At 48.1% G+C, this 23,013-nt stretch overlaps 1 protein-coding gene across 1 annotated transcript in view; it reads left to right on the top strand.

Moving 5' to 3' along the window:
- The window catches only part of LOC134577420 (NXPE family member 2-like), a 95,042-nt gene extending 72,303 nt beyond the window's left edge, over nucleotides 1–22,739 (top strand). The window contains exon 5 of the mRNA XM_063436148.1: nucleotides 21,834–22,739. Coding sequence (XP_063292218.1) covers nucleotides 21,834–22,369 — 536 coding nt within the window. The 3' untranslated portion in view covers nucleotides 22,370–22,739. The remainder of the gene's footprint in view (nucleotides 1–21,833) is intronic.
- The last annotated feature ends 274 nt before the right edge of the window (nucleotides 22,740–23,013 follow it).

Here is a 23,013-nt window from a genome sequence, read left to right as displayed (position 1 = left end):
AGTTACTTAGCCAGTCAATGGAATGACAGGAATAAATAAGTAGATAACTCCCTAATTCCCATGGTATTAGGGAGCTATCTACTAAAAGGCTTTCAGACAAATGTACTGCTCACTGCTTACTAGACATGCCCCTACTCGCGGTATAGCGAGTAGGGGCAGAATTTACTAATACTAAGTAATCTTTACTTAGTATTAGTAAATGTGGCTGAAAGACCAATTTAGGTCTTTCAGCCTTTTAGTAGATAACTCCCTAATACCGTGGGAATTAGGGAGTTATCTACTAAGCGGCTGCAAGATGCAGCCGCGGATCAGAGTTTGCATGCCACAGTCCAGGTGCTAGTCCCCTTGAAACAACTTGTGGGTTTTAAAATTCGGCTGCCTATTAAAGTCTATGGCGGTTCGCCCGGTTCACAGGTTCGCGAACATTTGCCGAATTCGCGTTCGCCATTCGCGAACCGAAAATGTTATGTTTGCGACATCACTAGTGCTCAGTGTGATCCTGCTTTCATCTGTGAAGAGCACAGGGCGCGAGTGGCGAATTTGCCAATCTTGGTGTTCTCTGGCAAATGCCAAACGTCCTGCATGGTGTTGGGCTGTAAGCACAACCCCCACCTGTGGACGTCTGGCCCTCATACCACCCTCATGGAGTCTGTTTCTGACCGTTTGAGCAGACACATGCGCATTTGTGGTCTGCTGGGGGTCATTTTGCAGGGCTCTGGCAGTGCTCCTCCTGTTCCTCCTTGCACAAAGGTGGAGGTAGCCGTCCTGCTGCTGGGTTGTTGCCCGTCTACGGCCTCCTCCACGTCTCCTGATGTACTGGCCTGTCTCCTGGTAGCGCCTCCATGCTCTGGACACTACGCTGACAGACACAGCAAACCTTCTTGCCACAGCTCGCATTGATGTGCCATCCTGGATGAGCTGCACTACCTGAGCCACTTGTGTGGGTTGTAGACTCAGTCTCATGCTACCACTAGAGTGAAAGCACCGCCAGCATTCAAAAGTGACCAAATCATCAGCCAGGAAGCATAGGAACTGAGAAATGGTCACCACCTGCAGAACCACTCCTTTATTGGGGGTGTCTTGCTAATTGCCTATAATTTCCACCTGTTGTCTATCCCATTTGCACAACAGCATGTGAAATTGATTGTCACTCAGTGTTGCTTCCTAAGTGGACAGTTTGATTTCAAAGAAGTGCGACTGACTTGGAGTTACATTGTGTTGTTTAAGTGTTCCCTTTATTTTTTTGAGCAGTGTATAAAAAGTACATTAAATATAAAAATTGCACAGAAAAACACACAAAAAACCAATGAGTATAAAACAGAAGGTAAAATTGAATACACAGCTATAGGCATTATAAAAAATCAATGGAGGAGGAAATTAAATGGAAAATGAATAATAAGATAAAAATAAGAAAGGATTAAAAAAGGAAAAATATATATGTTTAAAAAAATATATATATTTTTTTAAATGTTTTTTTTGTGGGGGGGGGGGGGGGGGGGTGTTACGGTTGCCTCCAGGCTGGCTGGAAGTTGGACCGTAGAAAAGGATGCTCCTAGCGCTCACCAAAGGACCATCAGCACCGTAGACACCATAACTACTGCGTAGCCACCATAAGTACTGCAGACTCTACGAACCACCGCTGCTGGGCTGGTATCTCGCCGTCTGCTCTGCGCCCTGGACCTACGACCAGGCTCCAGTAGGTGAACTTCTTCCTTCTGTCGAGCGAAGCAGGATCAGGAACAAGAGCTCTTACAAGAGCTCAGTAGCTAAGGGAGTATGAAGAGCATAGCAATCCCTGTAGTGATTATAGCTGTCCCCTACAAACATGAGTCAAGGCTGCAAGTTAGAGGGTCAGAAGAGGTCTGAGGTGCTGGAACACCCAGCCTAGTTTTTATTACCATTTTGTAAATACAGGACCGCCCACAGGGAGGGACAAAACAACCAATCATACACGTACATAATTGAAAACACTCCCAGTAATTACACACAAAATCCTCCCTTCTGTCTGTGATATAATTATGGTTTAACATAATTATCACAGTCAGTAAAAATACAGTTTTTACACATACACTGTAACTTTAAAACCATACATTCAATCTCCATACAAAATTACATATTTGAACTCAGCACACTTAAAACATAAACACTTCCAAAAATCAGCCAAATCCCTCCAGTGGATCAAAAGTTAAGTGGAAGTCCTTTATGACCGACCGCAAGCACAATTACTGCCCAAAACAGTTCCATAGATTTGGTCTGTGCGGTCGGTCAATTTCATGCAGAAAACCACTAAGTCCCATCTTCGAACGGGACTTAGTCTCTGGAGCTGCAAGTTCAGTATGGAAGAAGGTAAGGGTCAGCGGTGTTCGTGTATTTGCGCATTTTAGTTCCACAGAATCTTTAGCATACACCGCTGACCGCGTTCGAATGACAAAGATGGCCGCCGTCACGTGTTCGACTGTCAAATGACGGCCACCCAATGGTTGGCAATTAACCTGCAGTAACCTCACAGCCTGGGAGGTAAATTGCCTGCACACTTTAACTTCTGGGTGGTCCGCCTGTGTGGTACTTGGTTCAGTAAGCCCTATTTACTGAACCAAGAGGGAGAAAGCCAGGAACAAGTTATTTTACAGGTCTGGGGACATAGTCTTAAAGGGGCATTGTTCACCAAAGTCACAATATGTCCCCAGACGGTTCTTAAAGGGCCATACACACCCATTAAAAGTTAATACGTTTTCAGGGGCACAATCTTCCAGGGGCCATAGTCATGGGGAAGGAGGCTGGCAAACAGGCTTCTCCACAATCCAGGGAAGCAGGGCAATTTATAATTTAAAGGGACAGTTACAAATAGCAGTTTGTAACAGGGGGCTTAGCCTGAACGCAGAAGCGAGCGGTCGCAAATCCAAGAGCTTCGGCACACTGCCCTCTCTGACTGCTGATCCGACCTCTCGGATGATTTTTCTGGCAGAATGGAGGAACAGACCTCGCTGGCGGCACCACGACCAAAATGCAGCCCAGACAATCCTGACAATGCCCCAGTAACCAGAGCAGTACTGCAGGAGCTCTTGGCCGACCTCGAGAAACATATCTCCGCTGATGTGGCAGAGGTCCGCAGCAACATAAAGGCCTCACGGGCCGTATGGGAGCTCTGAACAGCGCAACGGCCAAGAACATCCAACATATAACAACACTCCAACAGGAGATGGGAGACCTACGAGCGCAAAACCTGATACATGAACGCCGCTTCGCGGCACTAGAAGACACCAGGCGCCGCAACAACCTAAAGGTGCGTGGGGTGGCTGAGACCATCCAGGATGCGAAATTGCCACACTTCACAAGTCGTTTGTTGGAGACTTTGCTGCCCCCAAAACAAGCCAGAACAATGCATGGAGGGACTCTTCCACGTCCCTAGACCCAACAGGGCCCCCGACTGTGGTACCAAGGGATCTGGTGGTCCAATTCTGAAGTGGGGCAGATAAGGCCGCCGTGCTTTATGCCCTAAAGGGGAAAACCCTGTACCAATTTGAAGCAATGACACTCACCTTTTACACCGACCTCTTGGGGAGCACCCTGGCCTGGCACAGATCCCTCAGACTGCTTACCACACTCCTTCAGCAGCACAACATGCAGTACCACTGGTGCCCCTCCCGCACACTACAGGTCTACCATGAGGACACCACTCACCACATAGATCTCCAGGAGGCCACGGCTTTGCTGCACACGTTGGAACTGCCTATGGACTCCCTTGACAAAAAAAAGACAAGAGAAACAACGTACCCATAACTGGGACCCAGCTCGGGCCACCCCCTTCGTGCCGCAGAAACCCATGCCGTAACAATATGCAGCAGTGACAACCTGAATCCTGGCTGAAGTTCCCAAACTCGTACCCATGGGGAACCCCATGAACTAGATGACACGTCTGTCTCCTCAAGTTGTGTACTTACTCCTCTTGTTCTTTCCTCTTACCTTTACTTATATTATTAACTGTTGAATTTTAATTTACAAATGATTTTCATGATTTCTGGTCTCACAATGCATGCACCTTCTACCCCTGTGCCTCATTCACTGCCCCCTAGGAGGCAATGCCATCTGGCACGCCAAGGCAACATTTATACATGACGCAGGGCCACCCAACAGGACAAAAAATAATGCAGTCTTTCAGCCACACCTGAGTTCTTAACTTTACTTAATCAGACTATGTCCCACATAGCTAATTATCCTTTTACTGCTTGACCAACACGCTAACACTCACACGTGCACTTAATTTTAACTATATAGGCACACTCAAATGACAACTCTGAAATACACCAATCATAGATACGCAGTGACACCATGTCACCAGAGCGACGCTACTCATAGATGTAGTACAATGGACCCACCATTTTTGGCGCAGCGGCGCACAACACTTCTAGCAGAAGATAGACATATCCCACGTATGTACGCACTTTCTGAAACCGTTAGTCTGTTCTTTTATTGCCATATCGCTGTTAAATGTTGGAGACGTAAATGGGCTAGCTCCTGCTCCTGTGGCTATGCAGGCCCTTGTAGATACGCACTCCAAATATGACACCACACAAATGTCTTAAATACCTCCTAAACTGTACAACAATAGTTTAGTGTTATTGTTATATTATTTCGTTATTCCTTTTTGTACACTAAATAAGCATAATATGAGTAATATCACCATATGGTTTCATAAAGAGGTTGGCATAACTAGGGGTGTACCTAGTCCCAATCGCCTTACCATTTTTTGCAGACAAAAAGTATCATGAAATCAAAAATAATTGTTTTCTAAATTCAAATGGATACCTTCCACAATAAAATCAATTTGTATTTGAGATATTGTTTTCTTTTTCCAATATATTTCTTATTGCCTTACAACCAATATTGTGCGGGGTGATGATGTATAGTGACTGCATGTCGCTACTTACCAAAAAGTAGTTGTCGTCCCAGTCTATATTTTTTAAAATCCGAAGGAGACCCATACTATCCTTGGATAGGATTTGGTCTTTTATCCGATACAATCCAGGGGTCAAGGTGTGGGTAAGAACAGAAAAAGGGCCCCTAGAACCAGCAGAGGTAATAGCCACAGGCAATTATAACACAGTAGTGCTTTCCAAAACAGGACAAGACAAATGGGAAATGCTAATTAAGAGAATAAAATGAGTACTCTCTTTACAGGCAAAACACATTGATTTGCCTGTTATTGTGATGGCTGTGCTTACTCTACACCCTTTGGTCAGTTCAGATACCAGAAACAAGATTGGAGGTTGGGACCAGAGTGATTCCACAGAGATGAAATGGAAAGAGATCGAGATAAGAGTAACCTGCCTGACTGATGACTGTCCAAACATAAGGGCAAGTCTGGATGGAGAAGGCTATTTCAGTTACAACGAAACTGAGACAATGACCTATATTAAGTTGCCAAATGAATCGTTCCCTGTGTTAACATTAGAATCTACAATGTCCTGTGGCTGCCACATACTCTTCTCTTGAAAATTCAAAGGACATCAATGACAACCTGTTCTGACACAACTAGATTAGACAGACACCTTTAACCCTGGAAATGATAACAAACTTAAATATTTTGACGCCCTTAAAGGGAAACTCCAGTGCCAGGAAAACAATCCGTTTTCCTGGCACTGGAGGGTCCCTCTCCCTCCCACCCCCCAATCCCCAGTTGCTGAAGGGGTGAAAACCCCTTCAGTCACTTACCTCAGGCAGCGACATGTCCCACGTCGCTGCCTGCTCCTCCCCCGCCGCTCCACCTTCTTCCTCCGTCGGCCGATGGGCGAGACTGATCCCGCCCACCGGCCGAGAAGACCTAATGCGCATGCATTAGGAATTTCAATGCTTCCCTATGGGGAATAGAGCGACGCTGGAGGTCCTCACACAGCGTGAGGACGTCCAGCGACGCTCTAGCACAGATAATCTGTGCTATGATGCAGGAAGTGACCTCTAGTGGCTGTCTAGCAGACAGCCACTAGGGGAGGACTTAACCCTGCAAGGTAATTATTGCAGTTTATAAAAAACTGCAATAATTACACTTGCACGGTTAAGGGTAGTGGGAGTTGGCACCCAGACCACTCCAATGAGCAGAAGTGGTCTGGGTGCCTGGAGTGTCCCTTTAATGATGCTTTCAATAGCACAGGAACTGCAATCAGCTTACTTAATTATGAACAGGAACAGATTAGACAGCTAGTTTTGCAGAACAGAACAGCCTTAGATTACCTGCTTGCAGCAGAAGGAGGTGTGTGTAAAAGAATAGGAGGCAAGGCATGTTGCGTGTGGGTAGAAGACAAATCAGGGAAAATAAAACATGAGCTTCATCATTTAGAAGAGGTGCAGAAATGCTTTAGAAATCTATTAACCACAGATGACTTCAAACACTGGCTAGCTAATGATACAAAATAGAACAAAAAAAGGGTTGCGCCTAAAATATACAGTAAAACATAAGAGTGTATATAATAAGTAATATCAAATAATACAATTTAATATTAAATGAAATATAAATGAATAATTGGTAATAATCCAGAACACTTATCATAAGTCCGTAATGGTAGATACCATGTATAAAAAAAGGGATCCTGAGGCGTAAAATGGGGTGTGTCGTCACAATGGTGTACTTAAATCCAGTGAAGTAATATGTGGAAAAAAAGACAAGAGGAACTCCAATGGCACAGTAAATAGATAAATAAAATGGTATATAAAATAGAATAAAAGTAATCTTACTCACACTTTTCAGAGCTAAAACCTAGCTCTGATATAACACACGTGAAGTGGAATGATCCCCACTAAAGGATATGCGGAGTAATATTGATTGGTGAGTATCTGGCTCAGATTCGACATCCAAGTTGGTATTATTCGACCCAGGGAAGAAAAATAAAGTATATAGTGGACTTGTACTGCTCAATGTAGGCGCTTGGGTGGTATCATCCCCACCTAAGGATTCTTTAGGCTTCTCGTCAGGTGGACAATATATGTATAGTCAGGGTGAAAAAAGAAAGAAACTGGCTAGCTAATGCTACAAAAGACTTTGACTGGCCTATTCTTATGTATTTATCTATGCTTCGATATTGTAAAGTGCGGCATTCGAAGGATAAGGTAAGGCAAATGTACATAGTAGTTTCTTCTATAGGAAATAAGATTTCCCCTATAGCTAGAATAAGCGGGAAGAGATGTGTTGCGAACGATTAAGCTACAGCAGGGACGTATTAGCTGCGAGGCAAACAAGGCATTTGCCTTGGGCGGCATTTTTCAGGGGGCGGCAAAAAAAAAGCCGCCCCCAAATGCCCAGGGCAAATGTCTTATTAGCCTTGCGGCTAACTAAAGATCCGGTCGGGCGGCGCTGGCGAGGGAGCACTTTCCCCTGAGCTCTCTATATGGCTCGCGAGGGAGCTGAGTAGAGAGCTCACTGATCAGTGCTCCCTCGCCAGCGCCGCCACTTGAGTTTTGTCATGCCTAGGGCAGCACAAAACCAGAATACACCACTGAGCTACAGAGTAATCTCTGTTTAAAATTGGCTTACTTAGTAATCACACTCGACGGAGAGTTTTTAAAAGCTTGAATAATTAATAAATCATGACATATGCACCGTCGTTATTCGGCAGGTGCCATTTTAGTTTACCTTAAATAAAACACTGACACCGAATTTATCTGTTGGATTATAACGTCCACAGCTTTATTAATTATTAAATATGTAAATAAATAAATTAACAATTTAGGGTCATTGTCCATCTAACATTATATTACTATCCCCCCGTACAATACCCCTGACAATGACCCTATCTTTTGAACAATAATTAACATTCACTTAACATATAACCAGAAACACACGGCCTACCAGAGAGGCCCCAAAACCATCTGTTAACTGTAGGGGTGTACCCAGACACCCCTACCCCCTAGGTTCGTAGCCACCGAAGAGCTTGAACCTACCAACATCTAATCCATCTGGCCTACTCCAGCCTAGGCCTTGGCCTGTCCATTCCCAATTCCATCTAACTCCTGGCTTTAACACGCCCTGTTCCCGCCGCTGTGACCAAACGGGATCAAAACTCAACTATAGGGAGGGAGGGTGGGACAAGTGACAGGTCAGTGCAATTCAGATTAACTGGCTCCTCACTTAAGATGGCCGCCTATTTACACTACCTGACTCCTCCCCTACTTAGCCCCGCCCTGAACATCCCAAACCTTTCCACCTGCCTACTTCCTGGCCTTGTCAAGGCCCACTCCCCTGTTTCACTGTTCCATGGGCTTCATGACATATGCACCGTCGTTATTCGGCAGGTGCCATTTTAGTTTACCTTAAATAAAACACTGACACCGAATTTATCTGTTGGATTATAACGTCCACAGCTTTATTAATTATTAAATATGTAAATAAATAAATTAACAATTTAGGGTCATTGTCCATCTAACATTATATTACTATCCCCCCGTACAATACCCCTGACAATGACCCTATCTTTTGAACAATAATTAACATTCACTTAACATATAACCAGAAACACACGGCCTACCAGAGAGGCCCCAAAACCATCTGTTAACTGTAGGGGTGTACCCAGACACCCCTACCCCCTAGGTTCGTAGCCACCGAAGAGCTTGAACCTACCAACATCTAATCCATCTGGCCTACTCCAGCCTAGGCCTTGGCCTGTCCATTCCCAATTCCATCTAACTCCTGGCTTTAACACGCCCTGTTCCGCCATAGCACATGACTTGATCCCTTAAGGACATGTGCGCCCCCCACCACCCTGAAACAGGGCCAAGCTAATCCCTTCCTGAAAGCCTAGATTGAGCAAGTCACAACCCACGTCTGACAAGTGTACCCCGTCTCTCCTAAAATAGCCCGGAAGCATGTCCTCCAGTTCCCTATGCCGAACTACAATACCCCCCACTCGCCGCACAAAACTCGCCATTGCCCTGTTAACCTTGCCCCTGCATCGAGCCACTGCAGCTGGATCCCTGGCGTGCCGCCACGTGAAACGGGGGACCATTTCCGACCACACCACCACCACGCCAGGGACCAGGTCCAACAGCCGATCCACGTCTCTCTTCATCCGTCTAACCAACTCCCTTTGCGGAATCAGACCCAAATCATTCCCACCCCCGTGTAATAAAACTATGTCTGGAGCAGACCCCCCGGCCAACCTGCTAAACAACAAACTACTAAGGCTTTGCCAGCTAAACCCCCTAAAGCCAAACCAAGAAATCGACACTTCTCCTTGAGTAAAACCCAGCTGTGCTCCACTTCTCCGAACAGCAGCCCTCTTCTGAGCCCAATAGACATACGAGTGGCCCCAGATCCACACTTTCCATCCTGCAAAGAAAAACACGTTAATACCAAACAGATGGATTCCACTTCCATCACAGCATCCCATCGCCCTGCTCACACCAGCCTATCTGGTCTAACGTATGATCTAAAACGCAAGGATTCCCACCTCCCTATGCGTTTAATCCTCTCGTCCCCCAGTCCCAGCCGTGCGGCCTCAGTTGCCGCCCCAATTCTAAAGGAGTGAGTCCCAAATTGCCCTGGCTCTAGGCCCAGCTTACTTACCCCCATCCTAAACACCCTCGCGAACTGGAAGCGCGACAGGGCCGAGCCATCCTGGTGCACCAAGAAGCAACCATCACCCCCCGGGCGCAATGCCCGGTACTCCGACCCCTTTTCAACTGGGCACACCCCTGACCCAGGCAACCCGAACAGCACAACTGCGCAACCTTTGCCAAAAATGTCCGTCTTCGAACGGCGTAACTGAATTCGCACCCTGTCCTCGCGAACCTCCACATCTGTGAGCTGAAGACCCCCAAGGCCCTTCTTGTTTGCGCTCACCAACTCCCCGATCCGAAAAGCCCCGAAAAAAGCCCACACAAATGCCACCGTGAACAACGACACCTCAAATGAGGAGCTGCAAATACCCGGAAGAACGCCCACCAGCTCCCGCAACAATTCAAAGGACACTGGTCTACGCGAGTCTACCGTTTTCTTCCCCCTCTTGAATCCCTTCACTGCCTGACGGACCAGGAAGTGTTTGGTATCATCAACCCAGCCATTGAACTTAAACAGGAAAGCCAAGGCAGAGAGATGCCTATCCACCATGGCAGGCGACGCCTGAGCCGCGAACAGTCGACAGAGTAACCACAAAAGTGCATCCAAGCGTTGCCCCTCCGTAGGGGCACTACTCACCTGAGCCACCGTCTCGTCCCACAGTTTCCAAACCTTTACGTAGGACGCCCACGTGCTCGGCGCCAGTGACCTCCTCACACAGTCTCCAAGCAGGCCGTCCCGAGTTGCCACATCACACCCGGGCACTCCTGACCCTGGGCCAGCGCGTCCGGCGCAGCCTCCCGGAAGCGTTCCCACTGAAAACGAGACAGTGAGTCAGCCACCACGTTCTGGAGCCCCGGGATGTGCCTAGCCCTGAACACTATGTTGATTGACATACAACTAAGTACTAATTGTCGAAGCAGGCGTACTACCGGGGGCGACGAGGCGGTCAAGCTATTGATCGCTTGCACTACCGCCATGTTATCGGAGTAGAATACCACCTTTTTGTCAGCCAACTCCGTACCCCAGAGTACCACCGCTACAACGATGGGAAACAACTCCAAGAACGCCAAGTTCTTAATCAGAGGACTCACCTTCCACGGTTCCGGCCACGCCTCCGCGCACCACTTACCTGCCAAGTAGGCCCCAAAACCAACACTGCCGGAAGCGTCCGTAAACAACTTCATTGCTGCCGACGACACCGTCGGTTCCCGAAAGAACACTGTCCCGTTAAAGTTGCCCAAAAACTGTTCCCAAACCCCCAAATCGTCCTTCATCTCGGCCGACACCCGAATGTAGTGCGACGGCCGCCGCACCCCACTCGTTGCCTGCGCCAACCTCCGGCAAAATATCCTCCCCATGGGGATCACCCTGCACGCAAAATTAAGGCTCCCCACGAGGGACTGGAGCCCCCGCAAGGTCACCTTCCTTGCCCCCTTGACCACGTCCACTAGCTGTCGCAGATGCCGCAGCTTATCCCTAGGCAGCCTACATTCCCCGAGCTCCGAATCAATTTCGAGACCCAAGAAGCTAAGGCACGTGGTGGGGCCCACCGTCTTGTCCCCCGCCAACGGCACCCCAAAGGTATGCGCCACCCGCTGAAAAACCTTCAGTACCTGAGCACACCGCTCAGAGTCCCGTGGGCCGACACACAGAAAATCATCCAGGTAGTGCACTACAGCACCCCCGGCCGATTCCGTGCGCACCACCCATTCCAAGAAGGTACTAAACCTCTCGAAGTAAGCACAAGAGATGGAACAACCCATAGGCAGACACAAGTCCACGAAGATTGCACCCTCAAAGTGACACCCCAACAGGTGGTGACAGTCCGGGTGTATGGGCAGCAGCCGAAAAGCCGCCTCCACGTCCACCTTGGCCATCAGCGCCCCACGCCCCGCTCTCCTAACCAGCTCGACGGCTTTGTCGAATGACGTGTAGGAGACCGAGCATAGGTCGGCGTCGATGTCATCATTCACCGAAGACCCTTTCGGGTGCGATAAATGATGAATCAGACGAAACTTTCCCTCTTCCTTCTTGGGAACCACCCCCAATGGTGACAACCTCAAATTCGCCAAGGGCGGAGCCGGAAATGGCCCTGCCATCCTCCCAGCTTGCACCTCCTTGGCCAACTTCTCCCGCACAACCCCCGGGTGTTCCCTGACCGACCTGAGGTTCTCACAAGGTGCCCCCGGCCCCGTGGCTTTGAAGGGAATTTTGAAACCCTCGGCAAATCCCGCCCGAAGGAATTCTGCCACAGCCTGATCAGCGTATTGCCTTAGCCAAGGCAACATCGCGCCTACCTTCACTGGTGACACCCCCAGCGGGAGCTGTGGGAGCGGCCGCTCCCGCTGCTCCTCCCCCTGTGGCCGACTTACCTTTCTTGAAGCACCTGTTGACCCCGTGGTTCCCGCCGCACCCTGAGCATTCGTGCCGGAATCTACAAGCGGATCCCCACTTACACTGTCCTTCGTTGAAGGCCCAGCAGGCACCTTTCTTTTGACCTGCCGCCACCGCTCCCCCGGGAGCGGTGCCGGCAGTCCCTGGAAAGGGCGCACTCTTTTGCGCCATCATTAACCGCATCCAAAGCGGCAGGTCCATTTGGTCCCAGCGCATGGAAGGGTTGGCCGCCAGTCGCTGGCGGAACTGCTCGTCATACCTCCACCATGCCAACCCTCCATAGGTGCGGTATGCGTCCCCGATTCCGTCCAAGTAACAAAACAACTGGGAGCAGCACTCCGGCCGCTTCTCCCCAATAACACTGGCCAAAATGCAAAAGGCTCGCAGCCAGTTGCCGAAGGTTTTCGGTATCTTGCGATACCTCCGCCTTTTCTCCTCCTCCTCCTTCTTGGCGTCTTTTTTGTCCTCCTCTTTTAAATCTAAGAATTCCTCCAGGGGAAGAAGGGAAAATATTTCCACGAATTCCCCTTTCGCAATCTTCTCCTTCACCTCCCCTTTCAAATGGCAACCCAACGGCCCCGCGAAGGACACATGTACATTCTGACGTGCTGCCTCCGTAATGTCCCCCCCCGTCACGTCGAGTACCCCGTCCCCCACCGATGATCCGTCAGGCTTATCAGTGGGACGCGTTTCCTCCCTAGTACCACCTGTCACTCCTGAGGATACCCCCACCAACCCCGACCCACTGCCTTCACCTGCTGACCAAACCCTATCGAACCTAAGTGGCTCCCTATCCTCTGACCACGAATCTATAAATGATTTCAAACAATGTATGAATGTCCCCGGGTGTGGTGTAGAGGTAGACTCACCGCTGATGCCCCTGGCCGCCGCAGGCCGCGGGGTTGCTGTCCCTCCATCCGCCATTTCTGACACTGGAGCTCCCAGTAGACGCCGACTCCTGCCCGCCTGGTCCCTCCTCGGAACCGCTGGTGAGTTACTCCGCGACCTGTAAGGAGAAGACATCCTGGGTAGTCTGCCCGAGTAGCTCCCTACCCGCCCTTCCTCCCTACGCTCTTCTCCGACTGCCCTGGATCCTCTCCACTGCTCTTTCCGACCTCCCTTGCTGAGCTCTCCCCGTCGCTGCTCCCTGAAGCTCCTCTCTGAAGATCTCGATCCACTGTGCCTTCTGCTCCGCCTCCCCTCCTCTGACCTGGACCTCCTTCTCCTCTCCCTGACGCTGAACCTGGACTCACTGCGGCCTAGCCGTGAATGGCTCCTGTCCCTGCTGTCCCGTCCTCCCGACCAGCTCCTGTCACTGCTGCACCTGGCGCTGCTGCTGCGCCGCTGGCCGCCCCGGCCCTTTGCGGCCGCTTCCTTTTCACTAGGCCGTACCTGAGGGCAGCCGGATGGGCCCCCCCGCTCTATACTGCCATCTCTAGTTCCCCGGTATCGTGCTGACACCACAGGCTCTCCCACAGCCGCTGCGCCTGGCCCCCCACCGGCCGCCCCGTCTGACTCTGCCCTAGCCCCTAAGGATAGGCCGCCTGTCGCTTTCCTAGCTCCAGAGACCCTCTGAGCCGCCCGACCCGCTCCGCTGTCCTCTACTCCTAGTCTACTGATCTCAGTCCTGGCCCTCCCTCCGGCCGCCCCTTCGGATCCCTTGCTGGCCTGGTCTCCCCGCACTGCCTGGCGGACCGCTGGTGCTGTAGTAACCCGACTAGTATTCCCACCTTGCCCCTCAGTGATACCGCTGGAGGTTGACTCACCGGGACGCTCAGTCCGTTGCCCACTGGCCGCGTGGGTGAACCCATCCGCAGCCGCATGGTCCACTGGAGGTGCCGCAGTCCCTCTTTCCGCTGTCCCGCCGGCCGCCATTACGCGGGGCGCCTTCTGACTTCGTGGCCTCCGTTTTGCGCCCCCAGTCGCCTGCCCGGCGGGTCCGCCCGAAGGCGCCTGCCGCATTCCCTCCGCCGTCGCCGTGCTCGGTCCGGCCTCCGAACCGCCGACCGCTGAAGGGCTCCTCCGCCGCCGGGCCGCTGGGGCCTCTCCCGGGCTCAACCTCTGTGGCGGCCTGGTCCTCCGCGCCGACCTCCTCTCCGGTCCCTCCGCGTGGGTGGCAGCAGCCCCGATCTGTTCATGCAGCCACGCCAGCCCTCGATCACGAACCGCCGCCCGAACTCCGTCCAGAATCTCCTCTAGGGACGCCATTACCTGCAGAGGGAGAAAAAGAAAAAGAACTCCGCCGACCAGCCACAAGTGACAGGTCAGTGCAATTCAGATTAACTGGCTCCTCACTTAAGATGGCCGCCTATTTACACTACCTGACTCCTCCCCTACTTAGCCCCGCCCTGAACATCCCAAACCTTTCCACCTGCCTACTTCCTGGCCTTGTCAAGGCCCACTCCCCTGTTTCACTGTTCCATGGGCTTCAGGTGTGAAAGGAACAATATGGGAATCAGTGGGTAAATGGGCTTGCCCCCTGCTAGTAACCTGAATGGCATGCGTGAATGTGTGAGGTTTTGCTTACTGAGTGATCAAGGGATGGAATGTGATAATATTCCATATTAATTAAGAATGATTGCTATTGAGCAAATTAAACTCTTATAGATAGTTAAGATGGTGCTGGTAAGCACATACAGGCAGTGTCACTAGATACAGGCCTGGGTGTTACAGCTATTAATACAGAGCACTAAAATTGTATAAAGCCACAAAACACAGCATCAGCGTGACTCAACATCAAGCTTCTGCGTACCATCACGAAAATAGTAAAGTGCTAGCTTATAGATAAGAGAGACTAGCCGCACAGACATGACATGGCGTTTTTGGTGATCCTGAACAGCCTGGCCAGCTGCCAGTCCAATCCAGTGCTTGTACCAGGTCTTTGCTGGGCTGTACTGATAAAGAAACTTGGTGGAAAAGTACAGACTATCCATACCATTGGTAAAAAGGTATAAAAGACGGTGAAACTTGGCACTCACTTGGAGAACTGCCCATCTGTAATACAGATGCGTGTTGCTGGTCTTTGCTGTTCACAGTAGAGAGGGTCCTTCTAAGTCTGACTGCTTGAGTTCCCCCAGTCATGCAGCGGAGTGACATCCTAGCTTCTCTAATGGTGATGTATACTTGAGCTGATATCTAGATAATTAAGCTGTTCCCTTAAGCTGAATGCACACTATAGATGTAATATTATTACTTATTTATTAAGTCTGTGTTAGTTAATTAAGTTTGTATTGATTATTTACACTTACTTGGTGTCAGTGTCTTTCTCTTTTTCAAATACTCAGTTTACTCATCCTGAATAGGGTTTTGGTGCCCACCAATGTCTTTAAAAACTTTGGGGTAAAGAATTATTGCTTCTTGACATTGGTGCTTCATGAATTTAATGATTAAACACAACACGGGCACAGCAAGATTTCTGTCCTTCATGGCGTAGTGTGTTTTCAGTTATTTTCTTGGTGACTATGGTCCCAGCTGCCTTGAGATCATTAACAGGATCCTCCCGTGTAGTACTGGGATGATTCCTCACTGTTCTCATGATCATTGTACCTCCGCAAGTTGAGATCTTGCATGGAGCACCAGGCCGAGGGAGCCTGACAGTGTTTTTGTGTTTATTCCATTTGCGAATAATCGCACCAACTGTTGTCACATTCTCACCAAGCTGCTTGCAACGGTCTTGTAGTCCTTGTAGACCTTCTGTAGGTCTACAATCTTGACATCCTTGGTTTAATTGCTTCTGTGGACAGGTGTTTTTTTATACAGGTAACGAGCTGAGATTAGGAGCACTCCCTTTTAGAGAGTACTCCTAATCTCAGCTCATTAGCTGTATAAAAGACACCTGGGAGCCAAAAATCTTGCTGATTGATAGGGGATCAAATACTTATTTCACTCATTGACATGCAAATCAATTTATAACTTTTTTGACATGCGTTTTTCTGAATTATTTTTTTTTGTTATTCTGTCTCTCACAGTTAAAATACACCTACCATTAAAATTATAGACCATAGATCATTTCTTTGTCAGTAGACAAACATTCAAAATCAGCAGGAGATCAAATACTTTTTTCCCTCACTGTATGAATGCCCAACACTCACTTTGGTTGCTGCATGGTTGGTCATTTTGGCGCTGTTTTATAATTTAATAATTGGTTTTATTTGATAGTATGATTAACTATCAGTAACATCTTTAGCTTTTGTACAAAGAACTTGATTTATATTGAGTGCACCTTAATCAAGCACTTATTTATTCACTTTTATCATACATCAGGTAAAGTAAATTCTAGCTTTCCAAAACTGATTATGACCTAAAGTGTGAAAATATTAATGTAAAAAGTAAGGGCAAGAATAACCAAGATTAAAACCAGTGAGGGAGTTTAGTCATTTGTAGTGATGTCGCGAACATAACATTTTCGGTTTGCGAACGGCGAACGCGAACTTCCGCAAATGTTAGCGAACGGGCGAACTGGGCGAACCGCCATAGACTTCAATGGGCAGGCGAATTTTAAAACCCACAGGGACTCTTTCTGGCCACAATAGTGATGGAAAAGTTGTTTCAATGGGACTAACACCTGGACTGTGGCAGGCCGGAGGTGGATCCATGGCAAAACTCCCATGGAAAATTACATAGTTGATGCAGAGTCTGGTTTTAATCCATAAAGGGCATAAATCACCTAACATTCCTAAATTGTTTGGAATAACGTGCTTTAAAACATCAGGTATGTGTAAGGGTTACGCCCGCTTCACAGTGACAGACCAAACTCCCCGTTTAACGCACCGCAAACAACCGAAAACAGTCCATTTGCACTACCGCAAACTCCCCATTTGCACAAGGTTGGATACCAAGCTAGCCATGTCCCGTTCCTTGTCCTCACTGATGTCATTGAAGGTCTCTCTTCCTTCACCCAGGAAGCGGGAGATGGAAAAAGATGCTTGGTCGGTCCTCCTACTTCAAATTTGGGGCACTGCGCGTGCAATCTAATGTGCCACCAGATAGGAGTGGTGTGTTAAGTAGTCCCCCTCATCAGGCCTTTTTTAGTCAAATGTATCGCCCACTGTCAGTTCCTTCGGGATCCATCACTCATTCATCTTAATAAAAGTGAGGTAATTAGACTTTTTTGATCTAGGCGACTTCTCTTCTCAGTGACAATACCTCCTGCTGCACTGAAGGTCCTTTCTGACAGGACACTTGAAGCGGGGCAGGCCAGAAGTTCTATCGCAAATTGGGATAGCTCAGGCCACAGGTCAAGCCTGCACACCCAGTAGTGAAGGGGTTCATCGCTCCTCAGAGTGTCGATATCTGCAGTTAAGGCGAGGTAGTCTGCTACCTGTCGGTCGAGTCGTTCTCTGAGAGTGGATCCCGAAGGGCTGTGGCGATGCGTAGAACTTAAAAAGCTCTGCATGTCCTCCATCAACAACATGTCTGTAAAGCGTCCAGTCCTTGCCGGCGTGGTCGTGGGAGGAGGAGGATGACTTTCACCTCTTCCCCTGTTAGATTCCCGTTGTGCTGTGACATCACCCTTATACGCTGTGTAAAGCATACTTTTTAATTGATTTTGGAACTGCTGCATCCTTTCCGACTTGCTGTAATTCGGTAACATTTCAGGCACTTTCTGCTTATACCGGGGGTCTAGTAGCGTGGACACCCAGTACAGGTCGTTCTCCTTCAGCCTTTTTATACGAGGGTCCCTCAACAGGCACAACAGCATGAAAGACCCCATTTGCACAAGGTTGGATGCCGAGCTACTCATATCCTGTTCCTCGTCCTCAGTGATCTCTCTGAAGGTATGTTCTTCCCCCCCAGCCACGTACAACACCACGGGTAACAGGTGACAACGAGCACCCTGGGATGCCTGTTGTGGTTGGTCTTCCTCCTCCTCCTCAAAGCCACATTCCTCCTCTGACTCCTCTTCCTCACAATCCTCTTCCAGCGTTGCCGCAGGTCCAGCAAGCGATGCTGATAAGGCTGTTTCTGGTGGTGATGGTGACCACAACTCTTCCTCTTTATGCTCATCTATGGCCTGATCCAGCACTCTTCGCAGGGCACGCTCCAGGAAGAAAATAAATGGTATGATGTCGCTGATGGTGCCTTCGGTGCAACTGACTAGGTTTGTCACCTCCTCAAAAGGACGCATGAGCCTACAGGCATAGCGCATGAGCGTCCAGTAACGTGGCAACAAAATTCCCAGCTCCGCAGAGGCTGTCTTAGCACCCCGGTCATACAAATACTCGTTAACGGCTTTTTCTTGTTGGAGCAGGCGGTCGAACATTAGGAGTGTTGAATTCCAACGTGTCGGGCTGTCGCAAATCAAGCGCCTCACTGGCATGTTGTTTCACCGCTGGATATCGGAAAAGTGCGCCATGGCCGTGTAGGAATGCCTGAAATGGCCACACACCTTCCTGGCCTGCTTAAGGACATCCTGTAAGCCTGGGTTATTATGCACAAAGCGTTGTACGATCAGATTACACAGATGTGCCATGCACGGCACATGTGTCAACTTGCCCAAATGCAATGCCGCCAATAAATTTCTTCCGTTGTCACAAACCTCTTTGCCGATCTCCAGTTGGTGCGGAGTCAACCACTGATCCACCTGTGCGTTCAGGGCGGACAGGAGTGCTGGTCCGGTGTGACTCTCAGGCAAGTCAACCCCAAGATGGCGTGACACTGTGGAACAGTACCTGGGGAGCTAGGGGGGTGCCATTGATGTGGAGCAAGACGCAGCAGCAGAAGAGGACTCAGCCAAGGAGGTTATGGAAGAGGATAGAGTAGGAGGAGTAGACGATGGGGCAGCAGGCCTGCCTGCAAGTCATGGCGGTGTCACCAACTCCTCTGCAGAGCCACGCATTCCATGCTTGGCAGCCGTCAGCAGGTTTACCCAATGTGCAGTGTAGGTGATATACCTGCCCTGACCATGCTTTGCAGACCAGGTATCAGTGGTCAGATGGACCCTTGCCCCAACACTGTGTGCCAGACATGCCATGACTTCCTTTTGCACAATCGAGTACAGGTTGGGGATTGCCTTTTGTGCAAAGAAATTTCGGCCGGGTACCTTCCACTGCGGTGTCCCAATAGCTACAAATGTTTTGAACGCCTCAGACTCCACCAGCTTGTATGGTAAAAGCTGGCGGGCTAAGAGTTCAGTCAAGCCAGCTGTCAGACGCTGGGCAAGGGGGTGACTTTGTGACATTGGCTTCTTACGCTCAAACATGTCCTTGACAGACAACTGACTGTGGGCAGATGAGCAGGAACTGCTCAAGGCGATAGACGGAGGGGCGGATGGTTGAGAGGGGGCAAGGAGGACTGCAGTGGTTAATGTGGCTGAAGATGCTGGACAAGGAGGAGGATGGCGGCTTTGAGTTTGTGTGCTGCTTGTACTCATGTGTTGATCCCATAGGCGTTTGTGATGTGTGATCATGTGCCTTCGCAAAGCAGTTGTACCTAGGTGGGTGTTGGACTTCCCACGACTCAGTTTCTTTTGGCACAGGTTGCAAATGGCATCGCTGTTGTCAGAGGCAGACACACACAAAAAATGCCACACTGCTGAGCTCTGCAATGACGGCATTCTGGTGGTGGCAACAGCATGCGTTGACTGGCGTGCTGTCTGGCTGACCCCGGGTGCCGATGCATGCTGTCTGACTGTGCCACTAGCTCCTTGCGACGACCCCCCCCTGCTTCCAACTCGTCTCCTCCTCCTCCTCTCTGTCTCCCCATCTGAACTTTCCCCCTGTTCTTCTTCTCTTCTAGCGGGCACCCACGTGACATCCACGGACGCATCATCATCATCAACTGCTTCACTTGTATCTTGTATCTTCACTTGTACAACATCATCATCATCACACCGTACGTGTGTAATGCTGCCTGACTGAGACATATCCCTGTTATCTACATCCTCTGGCAATAATGGTTGCGCATCACTCATTTCTTCCAACTGTTGTGTAAATAACTCCTCTGACAGATCAAGTGAAGCGGCTGTGGTACTAGTGTTGGTGGTGGCGGCAGGCGGGCGAATGGTAACTTGAGAGGTGCCCGAAGCTAAGCTGGAGGAGGATGGTGCATCGAGGTTCAGAGCAGAAGCTGTAGAAGATTGGGTGTCCTGTGTTAGCCAGTCAACTATGTCCTCAGAACTTTTCAAGTTCAGGGTACGTGGCCTCTGAACACTGGGCATTATTCTAGGGCCAAAGGGAATCACAGCACCACGACCACGACGGCCCCTGCGGGGTGGCCTGCCTCTGCCTGTCATTTTTTTTCCGATTAATGGTACTATGCGTGCAAGCTACTGTGACAACATATATGAGTGGCACTGGTGTGACACTATGCCCTGGCAGGCCCTGAAGCACACACTCGTGAAGTAAACTGACTGCTATTATATTACAGTCCAAAAGTTTAGTTTTTTTTTTTAAATGCAAGCTATTGGGACACCAGTGAGTGAGTGGTGGCACTGGGCAAGTGGGCACAGTATATGCTGTGAGCCTGACACACAGGCTGGCAGGCAGGCAACTGCAATTACATTACACACAAAAAAAAGCAGACTGATGTTCTAGCCCTAAAAAGGGCTTTTTAGGGTGCTGTCCTTACAGCAGAGATCAGATGAGTCCTTCAAGACTGTAGTGGACACTGAATACACTAGCCTAGCTATCAATTTCCCTATCAAATCAGCAGCAGCTACACTGTTCCTACTCTCACTAAGAATGCAGCTTCACAATGAATGTAAAATGGATGCTGTCTAGGAGGAGGGAGGGTCTGCTGCTGATTGGCTGGAATGTGTCTGCTGACTGTGAGGTACAGGCAGGGTCAAAGTTTACTCAATGATGGCGAATAGGGGGCGGACCGAACAGCGCATGTGTTCGCCATCCGTGGCGAACGCGAACAAGCGATGTTCGTCGGGAACTATATATTTAGTTTCTCTTTTTACAATTTCTTTTCCAATCGTTATTTTTAAAATATGTATAAAGTAATAGAAATAGATATATGTAAATAAGAGCAGAGAAAATGTGAGTACAACAAGAATATATCTAATTCTATAGTTATCTATGGCATGCATCTATATGTATAGACTTATGGCCCCACAAAGAACATAGGGGTACCCCAAACAGTGGAAAAGATAGGCTTGAGGGGAAGAAAGAGGATTAGAAAAATAAATAAGTCTGCAGGGATGAAAGCCTGATACCTAGAGTAATAATAACTGTACCCTGCATATAAGTCTCACACCTAGAAAAATCTCTATACTCAAATTCTGGAGCACCTGTCATCAGGTGCTGCTGTTAGGGATTGCATACTGTAAATGTTTTCTAAACTAGGCAACCATTACTGAAGAACTGGCAGGTCAAACTGCCTTCCGAGGGCCAGAACCAAAGTTTTAAAGGGTTACTCCATGCACCTTGACTACTTCAGTGATTTAAAATGGTCATGGTGTCTGGAGTCTGTTTGAGCAGTGTTTCACTATGAAACAATTAACAAACTGAGAATAACTCCTCTACTGTTGGGATTGTAATTTCACTTTCAGCAGCATCAATGGGGCATCATTAGCCAGTCCAGAACAAGAGTTCTGAGAGGCTTATATTAATCCTGTGCAAAATAGGCATCTAATGTCAGCACGCACAGCATGCTGGCACCACACAGCCAATGGTGGCTTGCCCCCTCCTTCTGTGTCACCCCTGTTCTCACATCTGTCCATGAAATGAGAAAATAGTAACAAAACCAGAAGACAAGGAAGGGGAGAAGCTTCAACATTATTAAAGGATGAGGGATCTATTCAATACTTAAAAGAGTTTACAGAAATCAATGAAAAAAAAAAAAAACGTTAACTGATTGCTTTTGGATTGGGTTATAACAAAAGTGGAGTATGATTTGTTCCAAAGAATATTTTTTGTTCCAAAGTCTTTCTGTTTTTTCCTTTTAGGTCTAAAACCATTTAACCTTTATGGAGGAGGATGGCCAATGACTCGTTTGTACATTGACTTGGAGAGAAACATAAAAATACAGTACAGAAAACATGCTAACCCTTTCATAATGCTTAATTTCTATACCTTTAAAGAAGAGTTCACCATTCCACATTTAATTGACCAGATTGCTGGAGACCAACACACAGTCATAATATTCACTTTGGGCATGCATTTCAGACTGTTTCCCATAAATCATTTTCTCCGTAGGGTGATTAATATAAGGAAAGCCATTGAACGTCTGTTTCTACGAAGCCCTGAAACTAAAGTTATCATCAAAACAGAAAACACCAGTGAAATGAATGTGAGGGTGGAAATGCTCAGTGATTTCCATGGCTATTTACAATACTTAATCATTAATTCAATTTTTGAAGACATGAATGTTGGAGTGGTCGATGCATGGGATATGACAAATGCATTTGCTAGTATGAGAATTCACCCTCAGAAAGAAATAATTGCGAATGAAATAGATTTGCTTTTAAATTACATATGTTAACAGCATTTGCATTTAGAGAATCAACAATGTTTGTCACTGGAGCTAAAGACACATTGCAAATAACTGGGTCATTTGTTAACTTAATTGTCCTTAGTCTATGATTTGGATTCCAAAAAAAAAAATCTGAAAGTATGTGGAATAGAGAAAAGAAAAATAATGCAACTCTACTTTAAATTCTACAGATACACATCTCAGATTTATGCATTGAATTGTGATTTTTTTGTAACTTTTTTATTATAAATTCCAGAGTGTTTATACTGTTTCTGTTATGTTGTATCCTTGGCTGTCCAGGTACAACCAGATCATACCGTACAAATTAATTTCACCACCATGATATGGAAAGAGTGTCTAAGTGTGTATGAGAGCACATAGAGCATCATAGGGTTAAGACATGAACACAGAAGTGTGAAGAAGTGCATTTTATACTAACCTCCGATGTGCTTTTCACTAGAATAAGTGCTTTAATAAAGTTTACTGGGATAAGGGCATGAGGAACTGTTAAATCCTTGCTTTCTTACCAACTTCTTTCAAATGAATTCAGCACTGAAGAATTTGGTGGCGCTATATAAATGATAATGATGATAATAATAATAATGTGGAGTCTTGTAATATCAAGAGCTGTGGTTCCGAAACCATTCCTTATG

Source organism: Pelobates fuscus, chromosome 11 (genome assembly GCF_036172605.1).
Source record: "Pelobates fuscus isolate aPelFus1 chromosome 11, aPelFus1.pri, whole genome shotgun sequence".
Lineage (NCBI taxonomy): Eukaryota > Metazoa > Chordata > Amphibia > Anura > Pelobatidae > Pelobates > Pelobates fuscus.
The sequence above is the reverse complement of the archived record's forward strand: the minus strand, read 5'-3'. Positions and strand labels throughout refer to the sequence as shown.